At 41.1% G+C, this 20,611-nt stretch overlaps 1 protein-coding gene across 2 annotated transcripts; it reads right to left on the reverse strand.

Moving 5' to 3' along the window:
• Positions 1-8,292: 8,292 nt before the first annotated feature.
• LOC139329501 (macrophage-stimulating protein receptor-like) lies at positions 8,293-20,309 on the reverse strand. Of its 2 annotated transcripts, none has more exons than XM_070959862.1 (21): positions 20,183-20,309; positions 18,090-19,379; positions 16,450-16,626; positions 16,122-16,241; positions 15,511-15,681; positions 15,223-15,389; positions 14,562-14,694; positions 14,311-14,447; positions 14,024-14,203; positions 13,826-13,925; positions 13,474-13,704; positions 13,200-13,346; positions 12,952-13,111; positions 12,793-12,867; positions 11,920-12,129; positions 11,742-11,822; positions 11,476-11,657; positions 11,239-11,348; positions 10,264-10,429; positions 10,040-10,176; positions 8,293-9,801 (listed from the first exon to the last, which is right to left on the reverse strand). In XM_070959862.1, exons 2-21 carry the CDS (start codon positions 19,293-19,295, stop codon positions 9,570-9,572), a joined length of 4,122 nt encoding a protein of 1,373 aa, XP_070815963.1. In that variant the 5' UTR covers positions 19,296-19,379; positions 20,183-20,309; the 3' UTR covers positions 8,293-9,569. The 2 variants fall into 2 exon arrangements, with proteins under 2 accessions (XP_070815963.1, XP_070815962.1); XM_070959861.1 differs by having other exon boundaries at positions 12,778-12,867.
• Positions 20,310-20,611: the final 302 nt, after the last annotated feature.

A 20,611-nucleotide genomic window follows, 5' to 3' on the forward strand; every position in this document is an offset into this window, starting at 1 on the left:
TATGTACTCAGTGTACTCACAGTATTCACTTTGAGGCATATACAGTATAATAAATCTTGAATTAATCATGGGAGGACTATGACCCAGTGTTACTGGATACTTGAATGAATGTTATTTTCTGTGTGTGTATTGCTGCCTCAAACTCATCTTATTTATTCTCCTGACACAAACACGCATACATGGAAATTATGAATAGATTATAAAACATGCATAAAGCAGTTTGCTAATTTTCAGCCGTATCTCTCTGCCTTCCTACACACCAGTGGTATCAAATGGTGGTCGTCATAGCAACAGGCTCACAAGCCACAACAGGGCTTTTGGAAGACAAATGCAGATCAGCATAACAGAGGATCTCTCTTATCCACGTTCGCCATCTACAAACACCTAAACCCCACCGACAACAGCTAACATGATTTTTGCGTCTGTCATTTGCAAGAAACAATAACATATGTGACTGTTAACGTGCAATTTCATGACTTTTGGTCACAGAATCACATACGATAACAGTATGTAGGGCTGAAAGATATGCAAAAAAATTATTTTGACAGATACTGCAGTTGAGTTGCATTTCATTTCCACTGAAAGAAAGAAACACAGTTGACGATGATGTGATTTTTTTTGCTCGGATCTGCACCAAACACGCCTGTTCCTGCTCTGTAGCATCTCTGTAGCGCCATAGTGCTTCATTTATAATGGTATTTTGTGACACATTTTACCTTCATGAAAAAACTGAAGCTCTGCAATTTGGATATTAAACTTGGACGTGCTGCAATTTCGATAACATTTTGATTAATTGTTCAGCCATGGCAATGTTGGATCAGTGGTTTGCAACACTTCTAGATGGGCCTTGGCATGTTCTCTCTGTGCTTGCATGAGTTTCCTCTTCGTGCTCCCTGGTCCCTCATGTCAACAGCATGCAGGTCAGAGGAATAAGTTTGAGACACAAGACAATTAGAAGATTCATTTCCTAAGGAGTTGGTGGTGAACTAAACCAGAGCTAAAGAACATGTGAATACTGAAGTTCAACGAAAGAAACATGGCTTCATTTAGTGAAAGGTATTGGCTGTAGACTAGTTTTAGCATTTTGATGCAAATTTGGCTTGACTGTATAACAGTCAGGTGGGCCCAAGTTTGACTGATGTCACTGCTTTTACTGAAAGCTTTGTTCATATTCATGATTTACAATAGCCCATTCATATTTCCAGATTATTACTATTTACAGAGTTACTCAGTTAAACTGTTTTTTGATGAAAATTTAATATTGTGTGTTGATTATTATGCTTAATTAATCCAGAAATGGCTCTCAATATAAGAAGCCTCAATATCCGCTATGTAGCAATAATTTGATTTGTCACAGTTATAATAAAGCAAAATGTTAAACCACTGGAGGCTCTCATGTGTCTTTACGAGAAAATGTTTACAGCAAAATGCCGTCATTTTCATTTTCATATCACTTAATCACTACCAAGATTTTCTTTTATTGTTTCATAGCTGAAGCAGGAATAACCAGAGCAAATGTTGTACATGTTGTATGTGTTATGAAAAGTAATCCTTTCATAAGGAATTCATCAAACTGTGAAATTCAAATACTGATTCTATGTTTTGTAATATTAAACACTTCCTTTCAGCAGTGGTGTCATTGGCTGAGCTCTGCAAAACCATTGATGCCTCAAACTAAGTATGAAAATCTGTGTTCAGTGTGCCTGAAGCAACATGATATGACACAGACAGGAAATGGCTGAATGTTTTAATTCCATTACAGTTCAGACACTGAAATCCATCACATACTGTTGAGCAGCTTCCAAAGCTTGAGCCAGTGTGAAACAAACAACTTGACACAGTTTTAGCAAATGCTGAAGTGTGATTTTTACATTTTGAAGGAGCCAAAACTATTGTCAGAGCAAATAGTTACTGAGGAGGACGCTGATGAAGGAGGAATTGCTTGAGCACTTGCTGTGAAGGTGTGAGCTACTGAATGAGGTCCACCTGCACCCCATTAACCTCTCGGTGTATATGAGATCTCTTACCTTGGAGGTGATCAGGCTATTATCATTCATTGTTACCTGCAATGGGATTATTATATTCAGTCGATATTATATTCAGGACGCTGACATAGTTGCCTCCTCTGTTGCTCTAAATGGCCTCAAATGCATTTGTTTATTCTTTGCACTTTCCTGTCTTGATTATGTAAACTTAATTTAGCCATACCTTAGATAACTGAGAGTCCAACATTTAATGCGATTGATCAAAATTTTGCTTCTTCTCCATGCATGGATAGCAATATTTCTAAGGCTTGACTAGAATAGGCTTTTGATGTCCACTGCAGGATTTTTTACAAGAAAAGACTACATTTTGCTGGCAGGAGGGGTGATGCAGTCCTTGACTGAAGAAATCTATGGTGCCTCGTCAGCGTATCCAACTTATACCTGCTGTATTTACAGGTGAGTGTAAATAATTAATTATTGGGCAGCTTCACACCAGATTAAAGAAGAAAATGCACAGCTGTAGATACAGACAGAATAGTCCATATTATAAGGTAAACAGTAGGCCAGCACATGTCACATACTGTATATACAGGGACATTTAGTGTTAGTATGTACAGAGCCTTGAACTGTACATACATCTATGTGTCAAGATATGCAGATGATGCCCAACCAATTTTGAGAGTTCTCTCCTAAACATGATTTCAATGAAAAATCATAACTTTGAAGCACTGCCTGGCTTTTTGATGTTGTTGCTTATATATGCGCTGTCCTGTGTGGCTAAACCCAGAAAACCATTGATAAGTCTGAAAATTAAGAATAGCTTGAAGTGCGGGAAGCGAGAAGAGGCTTGTGCCAGTAAACACAACAGGGAAGATACAGGATTGTGGGAGCTTACATATTTATGGTTGCTGATTTGTGAAATGGCATCAAGTACATGAACAAATGCAGTGATTGAATGCATGCCAGTGCTGTCCTCCGCCAAACTTCAGGTAATAAGCTGCATCTGGTTGTTTAAAGGTAGTCTGCCTGGCCCTCTTACAGACAGTGAACGCCAAATGTTGCCTTATTTAACACAACCTACTTGATTTTCTGGGACATGATAGCAAAAGCAAGCCGTCAGTGTGCCACAAGTATGACTCACCTGGATTTTATCATGTCACCCAAAAATATCATGGGCTGAGGCAGCGTTCATGAACAACCACAATGAATGAATGAGGATAGCTCGCACCACTGTGCGGCAACACACGTGATCAAATTCATTCATCAGTACAGTTACACTGCAGACTGACTGCTATGTAATCGAAAGGTATGATGAATTATTATGCTAAAAAACTAGAATCAAGGTGAAATAATTGAAGTTAAATATTTATATATGATTATATAGATACATACAACATATATACATGCATAAATACATGTTTGTATACATACATGCGATAATGCCTACATTAAAAAATGTTCTGCCTATTAATATGAAAGCAACAGTGGTGGACTCAGACTGACTGCAACGCAGAGGTGGAAAAAATAAACAGGGCACCGCTGTGCAGAAACTGGAAATGCATTTATGGCGAGACAGTTCCAAACCCTGGTTAAAATTTATTTTGTTTTATTATGTGACTCAGATTTGAAGTATAACTCCTACACCTCTCTAATAAAAACACAAAATATAAACTATTCGAGGCACATAAAGGCCAACTACTTCTCTGGCATTTGGGGCAGCATATCCGGCACTGAATTGTGTTTTCCCTACTAGATGTGCCTCCTAGAAGGCACTTTTTCGTGTTTTCTAGCACACTGGGTCCATGTAAAATACATTTTACATTAGTACTATAGACGCCTGTCTTAGGCCACTGCATACAGATGTAAGATTCCCCTCAAATAAGAAAATACAGTCAGTCAGGCTAGTTTTCATAGTTTCTGGTTCTTTTCTGTTTAACCAAACTTGAGTTATAGATTTTGACTAAGTGCATATATACATGCCTGGTTACTGAATTATTTACAATAACTAATAATACTTAAAAATCTATGCCAGGAATGTTAACTTAAAGAAGATATACATATCTGGAGTACTGAGACATTAACAGTGTAAAGCTTTAGTAGTTTTATACATCAGTAAGAGAAAAACACACATTTTCTAACCATATTCTACACGAACACACATTCCTGTGGTCAAATGTGCAGTTTAATGGCACCACATCATGCTGTGGAAAATTAATAAGCATGGGTGGAAATCTGTTTCATTAATAATGCAGAGGTAACTCTATAAGTCAGTGCAAAACAGCAATGATGACATACATGAGAGGGTCAGCCTATATTCATCTTAAGATATTGGTCATCTTACTAACGCATTCAGCATGCAGAACATATTCGGCATGTGGTGTGTATAACATGAATCTTTGCAGCTACAGAGTGTGCATTGTAGAGCTGCAAAATACCCTGGCATACAGATGGAGGATGATGAAAAACTCTTTAACAAGTACAGTTAGCTATGTGCCTGGCATGGCCTTGTGCCTCTAAAGCGCTTTCATTGCTCTGCAAATTTGTGTTTGCCTTTCAATATAATCCCATCTGTGGAGACATTCACTCAGAGAGCAGATACGGGAACAAACATAACACTTCTCTCCATCTGTGACCTCCCAGCTCTTCATCCTCCCTCTGAATGCAATGCAACAATGGAGAAGAGCAAGGGAGAGGGAGGAAGATTGCCTCGCTATTCAGGTATCTACTGATGGTACACAAGCTCAAGGATAGCAGATTCAATTCAGAGGACAAAAGTGTGCGAAAGGCTACAAACCACTTGCAAGATATTTTGCACATGTAGGATGTTCGGCTTTCCAGAAGGAAAGGATTCAGTCCATTACTCAAGATCAGTGGTGATTAAAAAGTATGATTTTATGAGGATACAAAATGACATACCAGGCTATAGGTTTGATTTTCACTCAAGATGCAATCAACACACTTAATGTTAACATTTACTTTTCCGTATAGTCATTGTGAAGGTGGTTTATATGCATTTATAATAGAACTTATTATTGAGAAATGTGCAAAAACACGGGTGGATAGAATTATGCTGTTAAATGCAGAGAGCTGAGAGCCAAACACAATGTGTGTAATTGTTTATGACAAATTAAATATGCATTATATTTTCTTTCCTTGTCTTCCTCTGCAGACTTTTTTCTCGCCAACATCTTGAAAAACTCAGAGACCTTGAGCAGTGCTGAAAAACTTCAGATGCTGAATATGTACACAGCCCAGTTCAAAACACCTGCAAGAAAAGGCTCAACAACAGTGAATCACACAACTTTTTTTTTTTTCCTTATTCCTCAAACCATTTTAAACCAAGTGCTGCAGTGCAGAACATCTGATGCCAGGCATGACTACAAAAGGCCAGAAAGCTCACTAAATGACTGGATCATCTCTGTCCAGGCATACAGATGAATCCCTCATGAATAGTATCAATGGGCATGTCGGCAGAGCTTTGTCCATCCAGACTGTTTTCAGGCATGCTTGATATTTTGTTACTGCGTCTCTGCAGACCAGTGAACTCGGCAGTGTCTCTGATCAGTCAATAGAAAGGGAGAGACAGAGACAACACCTAAACCAACTGTTGAATTTATTTGTTGACGCACATTTTTAGCTCTCATCAGGCTCAATATGCACCTCCAGAATGCTAAAGCTCGCTCAACACATCATTAGCTCATCCAAACTGGCAACAGTCATATTTGGAACTTTCAGAGCAGTGGGCCATTTATGAAGTTGGCTCCTTACTCGTCGCTTCAGCTCCTGGCTGAATAAAAAGGACTGATTCTGGACACCTCTCCGCTTTTCTAATGTCCCTACAGCAATGACTGAAGTTTTAATTTATGCTAAGAGTACTAATTGGCTGTCCTGGTCATGATTTTCTTGTGTTGTCCAGTTTCGCTGACAGGAAGCAGCTACAGTTTCTTCTCCCTTGTCCGGTTCGTCATGGATCACACAACAGCTGCTGTATGATATTTGCAGTTTCGCAGATTTCGACCGAACCCAGCTTCAAAACCAGGGCAGTGTGAAATAAAAGTGTAAAATATTTATAAATATATACACTTGAAGACAACAAAAGGAATTTTGGACCAGACACTTTAGAGATCTGCTCTCAGCTTGTTCAGAGCAGTTATTCCCCCTCACTGTGCAACTGGGTTTGGATGGGGTAGTGTGTGTGTCTCTCTGTGTGTGTGTCAGTGTAACCAGGTTATCATTGACGATGTTTACATGGACAAATTTTCCACTATTATTCAGAATATGACAATATTTTCATTTTTATATTGGTCATGTGACCTGCATATTGCCTTTCAATATTCCAAATTAGGATTTTTTCCAAATGTAGCATTTTCCAAGTCAGACATGTGGGATATGCCGATATTATTCAGATATTTGACATGCATACGCAAGTCGACATCACACATTTTGACTTGAACTTATGCCACAGTCTTGTTATAGTGGAGTTACTGTATTTAACAACCTTTAAGCCATCCAAAACAATATTATAAGCGGAAAGCTGGAATTTGCCTGGAAGCTTCAATATATCTGATAAACATGGATGCCTCATGTCAGCCAAAGTGTATTGTTCAAGGTACTTTCACCCATATATATTTTCTAAGTCTACACAAACATTTCATGAACATGAACACGTTACATGAACATGTTAATTATGTCGTAAACATGAGAATCTTTCCCGTCACTACCTCCCACTCCATATGTCATGAACGTGTCACGTTTGCATATTGCATCATGGGAAGTGTAGGATCCAGTATTTCTGGAGCTTGAGGGAGGTCAGGATGTCTCTGCTGCTTCAGTTTTGACCGTCCTCTTTTCATTTGTTCTTTGCATGTTCCCCAACTTTATGACTTTATGATTAAACAAAGTGTGGACTACTCCTTTATGCTGTTCGGCGATCAGGGCTAAAACAAGTAATGAATTTGACATGTTAATTGAATATTTTGCTTATCAGTTCTCTTTGTTTCAACAGGCAGCATGTGGAATTTACAGTGTCAACAGTGTTTCACCTGTAGTCTACCAGAATGCTTGTTTATACATTGTTGACTGCTTACTTAACAGCCTACTTAACATTTACAGTATTACAGTATGTCTGTTCAAGGGGTCAGAGCTGACAGAAAAATGAAACACTGGCACAAAATAAAATCCACATTAAAATCATCATAAACAGATTTGTGGTCAAATAAATAAATAAAATTGATGGCACTGTGCTTTTTTTTTTATATGATTGAATATTTTTCATTCCCCGAGATGATGCCGCCAGTCTTTCTTCTTTCATTTCAAGTTTTGATTTCAATGCCAGTGTCCTTGTTTCATGCCAAATTTTATTTGAAATGCCAACGGCTTCATACAATCCCAGAAGCTGCACTGGCAAGTTAATTAAAAGACTACTCTGCAAGTTGACATTATGGAGCGTTAGAGGACAAATCTGCACAGAAATCTAGTCAGACTCACTTTAAAGACTTCAGGTTATTTCATGGCATCTGGGAGCCATGTCTGGTCTGCTTCACTTGGGTGCCCTACAAGGCTGAGGTACAGGTATGAAATCTGTCTTTTTTTTGGTTCATGTGCAGCTCATAGTCTTTATCTTCTGTCTCACCCTTTCTTTCCAACTCATCTTCATCCTATGCAGTGTAAGAATTCACTTTTAGCTAGATCTTTCTTTTGAATTTCTCTGGAGCCCTGATGATATTGAAAGGACACACGCTGTGACTGACCACTAACCTTTCAAACACTTTACATCCTGTTTTTGCTTCTGCATGATTTAAATCTCAAACGGGATGGCTGTCCACAATGAAAAGCATCCATCATTTTGGCTTGGTTCAGTCTTCAGCTGCAAACAACACTTCATTTTCAAATCCTGAACCTCCACCTGAACACAACCAAAGCTTGTCATTATTCCTGCCACCTTTCCAGTATCCGAAGGCAAGGGATAAAAATGTCTTTTTTTAGATCCATAAATTATTCATAGGGAGTATTACAAATGCTAGATACACAGATTAGGCAGAAGCATGCAGTTTTCACTCTGGTTGAGCTGACATAATTCAGACCTCTAACAGTGTGTGTTTTTTCTCTCATCCACCTGCCAGAGAACAGGAGCGGCACTGCCTCAGACCTGTGTCACTCGCTTTGATGATCCACTTTCATTAAAAACTTCTGTACCTTCTCTCGCTGCAGTGAGCCTCATTTTCACCACACAAAAAACAACATTTTGGGCTGTCTTGTTTGCCCATCAGGATTTTCTCTTAGGATTTTCAGGATAAGGCTAGGAAAAACAAGCATGTAGAAACATTTAATTTGTTGACAAGCTGTAGAGACAACTGTGTGCAGTCAGCCAATTTTACAAAAACACTCTTTACAATGCAAACTTACAGCAAAGAAATGATAATGCCAGTTCAATCTTGAATGGGGGGAGAGAAATGCAGCAATAACACAAACCAAGTACAGCAGAACTAGATCTAGGTAGATAGGTTGTTGGTTTCTTTTTTTGGTTAAATTGTACTGCATTGTCAGTCAAAAAGTTGAAGAATCAGTGCATAAATGCTAAAATCCTTTTGGATTGTCTAATTTGCTGTGGAGATTATTTTTATTAAACGCAGGAAACAAGGAAAGCCCCTCAAATTGCACAGCATGGACAGGATGCTGTGGTCCGTTGATCGATTTGAAAGAGTTTTTGTTCTGAGGTTTGGATGATTATAGTTGTGCTGTTTGTGTAACACCTTTGTTTTGAGCTGTCTGCTGTAGTGCAGAGCGCCACTGCAGCAGCAACTGAAGTATGCTTTAGAAAGAGGCCTTGGTTGCCCTCTAGTGATGATGCCAAGCACTAGATGTGTCTCCAAAACTCTTGATATCTGAGCAGCACCGACAGCTCACTGTATTATTCAGTGGGTGCAGAGCTTTTGACAGAGGCAAAATCTGAGCAAACCGAGTGAGTCTGCAGTCAGTAGCATGATTTCACATGTACACGGCCACTCGGATTAAGTCTACATTCTATAGGCTACATGAAAGGAATATAATCTATATCATATCCCCATAGAGCAAGAAGCGTGACAAAAAACCTAAAAGCGTTGACCCCTGAGCACGTCAGCATTTACAGACTCCTGTCTAACAGTCTAATACAACGGTTTAGAGACATATATTTATGTAACTGCACATTATCTCATGTAATCTCACAACCTGTCCAACAAATCTGAGATCAAAAGCACATTTTACATTCATTTTGTCTCATTCACACTTCAAATGCTTAAAGAAAAAAAAAACAAAAAAAACATTTGCTTCCATCTACACACTATTTTGCTTCAAATAAAATGTGGTAACAAGGATGGGGAACATCTGACATGTTTTTGCCTCAGCTCCAATAACAGTTTATAGTACCAACAGTGTCTTTTAAATCAGTAGCCAAACCTTCCATGTGCTCAGGTTTGTAGACATGATCAACAGTTTATGTGACACAGAAATGGATCCAGGTTAAGTTGCCTCTTTTCTCATATGCTTTCCAACTTTAATCCAGATTCCTGTGTTCCTATCAGAGAGTCTCAGGGGTTTGCACCCTCAGCTGGCAGCATCACTGTCCATGTCCAAGTCTGAGGCCTCAGCCTCATCTGCAGATCCAGTCAGGGACGGGTAAGGCCTCGGCTGGTCTAAGTTGACATAGTTAACCTTCAGACTGATGTAGTGCTCTCCCACCAGGCAGGATAGGATGTGTTGAATTTCTATAACAAGGCCATTGAAGCTAGGTCTGCACTCAGGCTCCGGGTCCCAACATGCCAGCATGATGGAATAGCTGTGGAATGAATAAATGCCGAAATGAGGGAATGAGTAAGCAGGTCGGTAAATATGTAAGCAGGTAAGTGAACTAGTGAATGATGGCCATTGTTATATTAAAGATTAATATATAAACTCGTACATATTGGCAGAGAACCTGTCCTGCAGAAACTCAAACGATAACCTGCTGAATCTTTTGTATAATGTTGTGTTGTCATTACGGCATGTGATATTCATAAGGTGCATGTGATTCTTACAGTGTATCAGGGCAAAACTGTGGCTGGGGAAGCCGACGTCCCTTCAGCAAGTAGTGTGTGATGTCATAGGGGTCCACATCCGGATATGGGCTCGCACCTCTGGTCAACAGCTCCCACATTAAGATGCCATATGACCACTGAGAAAGAGGCAAGCAATGTATTGTAGATACACACATAATAGCTGTAAGAAGGATATTTCAGTGAGCTGGGTACAGTGAACTCACCACGTCAGACTTGGTAGTGAACTTTTGCGTTTGCAGGCTTTCGATGGCCATCCATTTCACAGGCAGCTTCACCCGTTTGTGATGTTGAATGCTGTAGTACTCTTTGTCATAGATGTCCCTCGCCATGCCGAAGTCAGCCACCTTTACTGTGAAGGTTTCATCCAGCCTGAAAAGAGAAGGCATTTTGAAAGAACATCATCTTCCCGCCTGTTCTTGTTCAGACAACACATCTCTAGGCAGTGATGGTCCCATGAGGGATATGCCCTGCACAGGTGAGATGCAGAACAGTGACCTTTGACCACCAAAATTCATGCAGTTCATCCTTGAGTTCAAGTGAACATTTGAGCCAAATTTGAAGAAATATCCTGAAGTAGTTTCTGAGAGATCATGTTCACGAGAAAGGGATGGATGCACACACACATGAACAGGTGGACAACTTGAAAACATACAAAGTCAGGAAATGAGACTGGCATCAATTTCCCAAAATGTCAAACTATTCCTGACTATTAATGGGCAAAGAAGGGATCACAAAAGGAAAGTTACAGAAAATACCGGAGGCTCAAATATTTATCCTCCCAAGAGGCCCTCAGATGGACTAGGTAATCTATCTTGATTTAATATATATTCTAAAATTGAAGTTTTTATATGGTTGGATCATCACAGAAAGCCTTTCTTAATGCATTCAAATTGGAAATACATTTTTATTGTGCTTTTGGGGTTATACTACCTTTGTGAAAGTTATTTTTCTGTGCAGTAAGCACTCTAGTTGACTATAGAACAATACCAACCAACACTGTAGTCTTTGTGTCTTAGGTTAAAGCCACAAAGATATTCAATAACTTACATACACCTTTATACATAAGCTAAGCTTGCGTTACCTTAAAACGAGAGACAGTCAAATGGCCTCGTGAGGTGTGACAAAGCTTCTCCACTGACATGTCATGGGCCAGTAATCAGTGGATGATTCACACTTACATGCAGTTACGTGCAGCCAGGTCCCTGTGGACAAACTTCTTCTGGGATAAATACTCCATCCCCTTGGCAACTTGAAGTCCAAAGCCAATCAGGTCTTTCACAGTTGGGTTCTGTGGAGGACAAAGATGCATTACACTGAGCTGACCCATCCAAAGTGTGTCAAAGTAGTAAAACTCAGGTTAAGAGAGCAAATATCCATGAGCCTCCCGGTCCAAAAAGTTTCATTGCGTAATTTACCCTGTTCTCAGAGCGGATGAAATGACGCACATCCCCATGCTTCATATATGGCAGAACCACCAGGGGGAGCCCTTCTTTAGGCAGCATGATGCCCAGCAGAGACAGGATGTTTGGGTGGTGGAAACCTTTCATGATGATGCCCTCTCTGAGGAACTGGTCCACCTCCCCTATATCTGTGATCCCTGTTAATACAATCCATACTGTTAAACAGACCAATCCAACAGCCACACGCTCATATAATGCTGAGAAAACAAAAAGTTACATACTGTTCAGTGATTTAACAGCACAGTGGGTCTCATGCTTGTTGCTGTCGATCAGGTATCCATGATAAACTGTCCCAAAGTGGCCTGCGTAAGAACAAAAAATGGTTGTTATGGATATGTGTGAACATTATATGCAAAATAACAACAACAAAAAAAACATTATAAAACACAAGAGGCTTACCTTTGCCGATAATCTGGCTATCCTCAATTCGGAGCATCTCAGCAGGGATCAGGACATTTTTGACCTCTTCGAGAAGATCAGAACTTAGACTGACCATTGAGATATTGTCCCGTGGCACTAAAGGAATGGACAGATGGTCGTAGCTGGCAGCATACAGCAAACCTTGGAAGGCCATTCCTCCTGAGCCTGATGTTTGACTGGACAGATTGACTGTAACACACAAGGGAAAGCACACTTACTATAAAGCTGCACTTTTTGTTATTGCTCTTACCAAACAGATGATTGCCATGTGTCTACAGTAGACCAGAATAGACAAACCAAACACTGGCTCTAGAGAGGGCCCTTTCACTTGATTGCAATGTGCAACATCTCCACTAGATGGCACTAAATCCGACACACTGGATCTTTAACTTAAGTCAGTTGGTTGTTAAATTAAAACATTCTTCCCAAACAGACAAATCTAACATGCTTGATTCTATGTAAGCAGAGAAAGTATTCGGTTGAATGAGACAAAAACATTAAATGTTTATTGTTGCTTGGGTGGAAAGCAAGAATTTATCAATATTTGACCCTTTACTAGTCAGGTTGTTCTGGATCTCGTCGTCATAATCAGAAAATTTGAACTTAAAATTAAACGAATATGTGCCACAATGTTTTACATGTATCTATTTATTTAGCAATTTCTGTACAATACTACAAAGATTTATTGAATATATACAGTATATTTCAAAGGATGTACTTTATAGGGTTAGTTGTACAGGATGAAGAAAAGGGAAGGGAATGAACAGATGGAAGAAGTGATTAACAGTTAATTTGGATTCATTTCATTTCATGAATGAATGAATTTGGTTGACCCACCTCGTCTGTAATCACCTGTCGGAGAGAAATCGGGGCCGCTGCCCATGCGGTTCCGTGAAAGCATTGTTGATAAACGATTCTCGATGTTGGCTGAAAGGACACATACACTTAATGAAGATGACCTTGAAACATTGAAAATACACAGCGAGCAGGATGTATCGAGAAATTTCTCACCTCTCTTTTTCTTCCTCAGATGGATCATCACAATTAACGCGAGGCCAGCGCCTACTACCAATGCAGCAATGATTCCCAGCACAATGCCCGCGATCACGGTGTTGTTGCTGTCATCGTTCACAACTGTACCCACATTATAAACTTTCCCATTGACAAACACCTACAGAAGTGGAACAGATGGTTTACTCTTGTTAAACACATTTAATTTAGAGTGATTTATGTTAAGCTGGTTAAGCAGAGTCTCTCACCCTGACGGGCAATCCCTCGCTGGGAATAACCAGACCTTTAGGAATCCTGCAGGTCAGCTCATTTAACAGAACCTGGGCGTTGCAGTTCACACCCCCAATGGTCATTATGATCTTCATACACGTCCTCACTGTGTTCAGTTTGCTATGCTGTTACATATGCAGAAAAAAATAAGTATATAGGTTAAAAGACAAGTGGCGATTGGTGATTTGCATGCATTAATAACTGTTTTTGAGATTTCAACACAGAAAAGTATTTGAGTGTGTGTAAGCATACATGCAGTGAAACTTCCGTCTCTCCCGGTTTAAGAAGTAATAAATTGTCATCGTTTTCAAAGGGGATGACTTTGACGTCGGGGTGGTAGTCAAACCGTCCCTTCCAAAGGTTACTTTTTCCATCCATGTCAATAAATATCTCTCCAAAGTCTGACTTTTCTTCTGGCATTTCCTCAGGAAAAGCAGGGGCTGAGCACTCCATATGTGTGCCGTTTGTTGTGCCGTTGCAGACCTTAAGTGAAATAGTGTTTGAAATCACAACTGCTGTCTCAATTTTCCATAAAAGGAAAGCAATGTCCGGCTAAAGAGTAAAAAGTGCCATACACAAGGATTAATTCAAAGGGTTAACTCACTTGTTCAAGGGGTTGCAGGTTGGAATTTTTGGAAATGTAATGAACCACAGTTGTGTGGGCAGAGTCGAGATTCTGACCTTCTATCACCAGCTTAGAGCCGCTGTATGACAGTATAAATGATCACGTGAATAATAACACTGACTTGTTATATGACGATAATAATATAATAAGATAATAAGACCAGAGTTAGTGTCATACCTTTGGAAACTGCAGTGAGGTTGTACAGAGGATATAACTGGGTTTTTCTTGTAGGAGAACATCTTCAAGGTCGTCACTTGAAAGTTGTCAATGATGACTTTCACAGGTACCTTCCCAACACCTGCTGCAGGTGCTGTGCGGCAGACGATCGAAGACAAAGCCCCACTTCCTTCAGTAGTACTGAGAAGAATAGAGATCTCAATTAATTCATCTGAACACGGTGAGATGAACATGTTGTAGACTATAGTCACATGTTACCAAAAGAAGCAGTCTTCTGTGTTGCTCACCTTTGAATGCTGCACTGTTTGTCAGCAAAGTTGACATTTCTCTGTATCCCAGAATTAAGATATCTGCCTGTCAGTGTAACTGTTGTTCCTCCAAACACGGGCCCGAAGTCAGGCTTGATTTCTGTGATGCTCGGCTCCTGATTAGAAAGAGGTGAAATGTTTTATCTCTTAACAATGTTACATTATTGCAACTTAAAAAAACACATGCACAGAACTCATTAAAACTGCTACAACTGCATAAAGGTGCCCACCACGAAAGAGAAGCCAGGCATCTGAGCTGTGCCTTCAATTGAGTAGCGGCCCTCCACTTCTCCCTCGTGCACTTCCAGGGTGATGGTGAGGTTCTGGTTTGGTGTGGTTTTTTCCTGAATCTTGCATACTAGCCTGTATTGGGGACACAGCGAATGGTGTGGTTAAAAACATGTTCCCGAAAAAGAGAAGTACAGCATAACAAGACAAGACTCTATTATGGTCTATTAATAGACCAAATTTAATGGGCAAATGTTTTATAGGCAAATTTCAAATTGACCAAATGTAATACTTAATTTAATACTTGTGAGACTAGTAAGTGAAAAATCAACTCTATATGAAAATATGAAGACTAGCAAACCACATCATACTGTCAAAAAAAACAATTTAATGAATCAAAAAACATTCCGAATCTAATCAATCAAATAAATAAACAATTTTTCAAGAACAGTTACATATCAAAATCACCATTAAGACCACAGGGAGACAAAATAGATCGAAAACCTCTCTCGTTGGAGGAGTAGTTTTGGATCCATTTCTTAAAATTCAAACTTATAAATATCACTCTTGCCTAGCTCACAGTGTCCATCGCTTCCAACACACAAACGCTGAGAAAATGAACTGTGTGTGAATGAAGGAACTGTGTGCATGTGTGCTACTCACACTTCACTGCTGCTCTTTTCAGGCAGGACTGTGCACAAGGTCCCGGAGCCCACCGTGATGATGTGGGTTTTGTCGCTAATGATGGCAGGTCGCAGAGGAGACTGAAACTCCCAGCCGCACAGTGTCACCTCTGTCTCACCGCCAGCTGGTTCCATCTTAGGGAAGAACTGCAGACAAAAAGGGTTTTCATCCAGAGTAGCAATCAGTGCCTGAGTGAAATTACCCAATGAGTCGCAGTGTTTAAACTTCATGCGCTGGCTAATCAGTTACACCTAGCAGCAGATCTACCTCTGTTATGACAGGTGCGCACGATTTTTTGTTCCACTGCGTGTCACACTCATGCTGCCTGGAGCAGACTCCTGAACACCAGCCACAGTTCATGAAGCGTGGAGCCGCCAAACACATGGAGCATGTCATAAAATGTGCACACCCCGGTCCTGCAGAGGGCACCTTGAACATCTAGACCAGGGAGGGGGGAAGACAGGGGTGAGGTAAGCCACAGGTAAAAGAGACCGGTCAAAAGATAAGCAGGAAAACTTTTATGATATTACTATGTTATGGCTAACCATGGCTCTGCCGTGTCATTAAGGTTCCGGGTACGACAACAAATCTCTCCTCAAGGAGGTGACACAACCATACAGTTGAGGCTTTTGGCCTTTATAACTGAATTTGTCATGTTTCTGGCACTTGTAGTACTTTATCTTTTTAAGACGTATCTGTGGCCTTCGTTACTGATATGATGACAGTGCAAGGGGTGTTGCAACTCCCACACTTGGATCTCTTATCCAGCAATTATCCAGTGACAATGGTCCACCTATTCTCGGAGGACCGTACATGTGCTTGCCTTATGTCTTTGTTCAGTCTGATGTAAAGGCTACAAATCCATCCACTCCATGTACCTTATTTCCAACCACAAAGAGAAGTGAATCTTCTGAGTACACAGCTGCTGTCCTGGACACTTGGGTCCCTTCCAGAGAATAGTTGGCAAAAACAATGGGCTTGTACAGAGAAAGAATCACCTAAAGCAGACGAAACAGAGCAGTAACGTCACAAGGATTTTCATTTTTGGGAGTCTTTCTTCTAAAATTATGCAAATGTTTAATTTAGACATTTGGAACAATGTTTAGTATGAGAATTGATCAAAAAAGGCAGGACTTCTCTATCTGGTGGTAAAATGCATTCAAACTTCAGAGAGCCCAAATGTTTTATCCTCAGGCATAGTTCTACCTGCAGTATCCGTCCATCTGAGGTACCGAAGTGGCCCAATGTGTGATTCCCGATAGTGGTGACCAGGACAGCGGTAAAAAGGACATTTCTCATCTGCCTGTTGAACAGGTCCAGTCTGTAGTACGGCTTTGACACCAGAGTAGCTTTGGCATCACATGTGTCGTTGCCCTCAGAGCTCTGCACAAGTGGGAGAAGCACATCCAGAACAAGGGTGTCAGTTTTTAGTCAGGAGTGGGAGACACAGACACACACACACACACACACACACACACACACACACATGCTTGTATATGCCTGTGCGTGAGAGAGGAAGAGGAAAAAGGGGTTATCTTAATGCATTCATTTCGGGAGGAAGTGCTCCAGCCTCGCCTCTAGCCAAAGTAACAAGCAGTGAGACAAGGTCATAAAAACAGCAGCTCCATATGTTGACTTGGTGACTGCACATACTGAAACTGGACTTTCCGTACTTAAACACATAAAACAGCAGATGACGTGTGCGTGGATGGTTCGCAGAGCATAATTTACTTTGGTTAATAAAAAGTAATTATTCAAAAGGGGGAAAAAGAGAGGATGTGTTGAACTTATAGTAAACATTCCACTGCGAAGCAATTTAGCTGACCTGCCCCAGCATGCCCCTGTTTGCTTCCCACTATCTGAATGCCCCATATTCACGTCATTTGATCTTTTCAGTCACTCTGTATTCCAGCATTTCAAGCTTGGACACAATACACACGGTATCCAAGTGGTTTGATTGCACACACCCAATTCTAAAAACACTTAGCTTGAACTCAGGGAGTACTCGACACCAACTGTTATTCTCTTTCCTCCCAACCACTCATGTCTTCAACATTCTACCAATTTCCTGGTCAAATAACCTGCGTAAAAGCCAGGCACGGTCCAACACTGTCCCTCCCCTTGAAATTCCTCCTTTTTATCAGCAGAATTTATAACTTGTGTTTGTTGGCACACATCCCTGTAGGTGTACACATGTCTCTGAGAGCTCAAAGGACACAGTTTGAATCCCATAAAAGAAAACAGACCACACCTTTATTATTTTGTCAGGGAAAAACAGTCAAATGCTCTGCTTGATGGCGGTGTTTTGACAGTGATTTCTGCCTGTTATTTAAGGATTAAACCTTCTAAGTTGCCTTAACTTTCCAACACCTTTTCTCCTCTGGTAGCTTATCAGTTAAGGGGTCTAATCATTGAGGCTTTTATCTTGAAATGCATATCTGCATTTCAGTTGCCACCCTTTCACCAAGAAAGACTGAAACTTAATAGAGCAGAGAAACGGTGTGGCAATGCCCGGGTCACACTACTGACTCATCCACCCCTCCCAGTTCTCTCATCTGGCCCCGCTCTCTCACACACCTTCATCAGAGTTGCCACAGGCATATAATATTCCAGCAGTCAAGATTTACTTTATGTGCTAACTGCAGTGTCTCTCGCTGTATGCCTATTGCTCAAGACAATATAAAACTGTAAGCTTAATGATAAACTACACTGTTCCGATCATAGGTGACTTAATTACACAATGTTTGTCTGGATAGGTCACTTCCTGTCTGGGCGTAAGGGGACCTTTGTACCATTCCTCTGCTCCGATGACGGCCAGGGATTTAAAATAAAGAAGAATTACTCACTTCATGGGGGCAGCTCTCGAGCGGCTGGAAGTGACGTAGACCTCTGGACAGCTGCTCCGAACCTGACTTGCAGCAGGCCTCCACACCTTCATCAATTGCATGGTTCACTTTAGTCAGAGGGAAGGCGCAGAGGGCTGAGTTCTTCTGAGGCTCACCGCGCTCATTCACCTCTGCAAACACCCCATACAGAATGCCCCCTGTCTCATCCACCCTCAGCTCATCTGCCAAATCCTTCCCCACTTGCCCAAAGTGTGCCGCCTGTAGCCCATTGTACACAATGTCCCTGAAAGCCTCCCTCCGTCTCCTCCTGCGCTTTGAGTTGTACCGGCACTCCAGGACCACCTCTCTGTACATCCACACCTCAGGAATTAAAATCGGCAGTCGTCCCAGACGAGTCTGAAAAGCTGAGTTGCTCTTTGATGGATTTTCTCTCTGCAGGGACAGGAAGTACACGTATTCCTTGGTGGAGAAGCTGTAGATGTAATCAATCTTGTATGAGTCCCGTAGACTGGGGAGCACTGTCAGCCCATTCATGACCATATGAAAGCCATCTTCAGTTGAAAGTGGCCTCATCACTGATATTGACCTCCTTGGATACCTTTGGGCCACTTTGTCATTGACAGAAGCTGCCACAAAGAAGAGCGATGTGGCTGCCTGTTCAACGATGGTGACTTTGGTGCCAAGTGGGCTGGCCAGACAGTCTGGACAGTAGGTTGGAGAGTTCTGCTCCTTTTTGTATAAACACCGAGGCTCAGGCTGTGCTAAGTCAATGTCAATGTAGTAACAGATCCCATGCTGAGTGCTCCCACAAATGTACAAGTATGGCAAAAGAAATCCAGCAGGATCCAAGAGCAGAACCTCATTGTCTGTGTCCACTGGATCCCCAGGATCTGGTTCTATGTCGCACACTGGGCAGGTTTCACAGTCAGGACTGCCAACAGGTCCAGTTTTCACCTCCCATATTTTTTCCATCGTATAGTTGACTGCTGTTATTACATTCTGGCATGCAACGTAAAACTCTGACTCTTCCGAATACAATTTCACAGCTATGTTCTGTATAGGTTTGTCTGTTTGGAAGTGGGGGAGGGAGTATTTTACAGTGAAATCCACCAGCCTGCGTGGAGCAGAAGGACATGTGTGCTGTCCTGAGGCAGTCTGTGTTTGTATCCATATGCATACTGTCAGCAAGGCGGCCCACGTGACCATCTCCACGTCACAGTCCACCGTGATTGAGTGCTACCTATAAGATACTCGCCTCAAAGAGAACATTCTGGGGAGCCAGCAGGAGCTCTGTGAGGGAAGAACAGAGGAGGAACGCTGAGATTTAACAGAGCAGTGACATTTGAGGCTCACATTCAACAGAGATTCACTGCTTTTGAAGTGGAGGTGGATACTGTAAACATCTTAGCTTGTTTAAACTGAAAAATACAGCATGAGGAACTGAGGAAAGAGGAAAAAGTATCAGCTGCTTTTTTTTCTGTCTGAGCCCCGTGATTAAGTAGCTGCTGTGTTTTAAACTGAGGCATCCACGATAGGACTCGACACGCACATTGTGGCATATGGCTGTGAAACTTACTGAGTTATAAAGCTGATAAAGGCAGCGGCAAAAATAACAAGTTGGTAGAGTCAAGATAAAATCTAGTGTGGGCAAGACATGACTTGCTGCAACATGTGGAGCAACCATGGAAATGTTCAGGCCTCCAGAGCCATACATGGAATAAACAGTGGAATAACTCAGCCTAATGTTTCCAGAGAGTAACACCAGGCTTAATGGTTGCTCAAATAACCCTGCAAATAATTCATTAGTTACCTTGTATTCCCCATTTTAATACACCGAATATTTAAAAAGTTTCGAAACAGAGAAAAACACACAGTTATTAAAAGAGAACGTTAAAGGCAAGATGACTATAAATAGGATCATTTGTATTGATGATAACTGATGAAATGGCATCTCGTGCAGGAAGGAGCAACAAAACTGAAAAGATGTGAATTAAAAGTGAATTCAGTCATTCATTAACATGGACCAATGGCTGCTGTAGATGCCCTCTATAAAATTAGTATACATATATATATGTGTACTGAAATCATCTTACCTGGCTTTGAAAGAGGGAGGGTGCCTCTGCGAGTTGTCCAACAGTCTGAAAGTGTGAACACTTCACGAGATAAACTTCCTGTGTTAGTGAAGCTCCACTCACTGACCTGCAGCAGCGCACTCACCTGACAGCACCGGACTCCCACTGGCACGCAGCTGACACTGAACTACATGGAGCCTCAGCTGCAGTCTACGCATGAAAACAGGATGTCACCCTCACCTTCAAAATAAAAGCGCGTCGGGAAAAGTGATTCGTTTTTCACGCTTTCAGCAAGAATTTGACGGATCTTCAAATATGACGTCTGTCTGGTTTGTGACTGACTGCTGGTTTTACTTAATTTTGTTCAATAGTAATGCGATAAATCTATCTCAGAAAAGAAATTGCATGAATGTTGTGCGTGACATAGGCAAGAGAGGGACGAAACAGTAA

Source organism: Chaetodon trifascialis, chromosome 3, assembly GCF_039877785.1.
Source record: "Chaetodon trifascialis isolate fChaTrf1 chromosome 3, fChaTrf1.hap1, whole genome shotgun sequence".
Classification (NCBI taxonomy): domain Eukaryota; kingdom Metazoa; phylum Chordata; class Actinopteri; order Chaetodontiformes; family Chaetodontidae; genus Chaetodon; species Chaetodon trifascialis.

Excerpts from the sequence above, each read along its gene's own strand:
- LOC139329501 (XM_070959861.1), bottom strand. The coding sequence starts at position 19,295 with ATGGTCACGTGGGCCGCCTTGCTGACAGTATGCATATGGATACAAACA. Across the intron at positions 15,390-15,510 it reads GCGCACCTGTCATAACAGAG|TTCTTCCCTAAGATGGAACC; the intron begins GTAGATCTGCTG and ends TTTTGTCTGCAG. Across the intron at positions 11,349-11,475 it reads TCATCCGCTCTGAGAACAGG|AACCCAACTGTGAAAGACCT; the intron begins GTAAATTACGCA and ends TGTCCTCCACAG.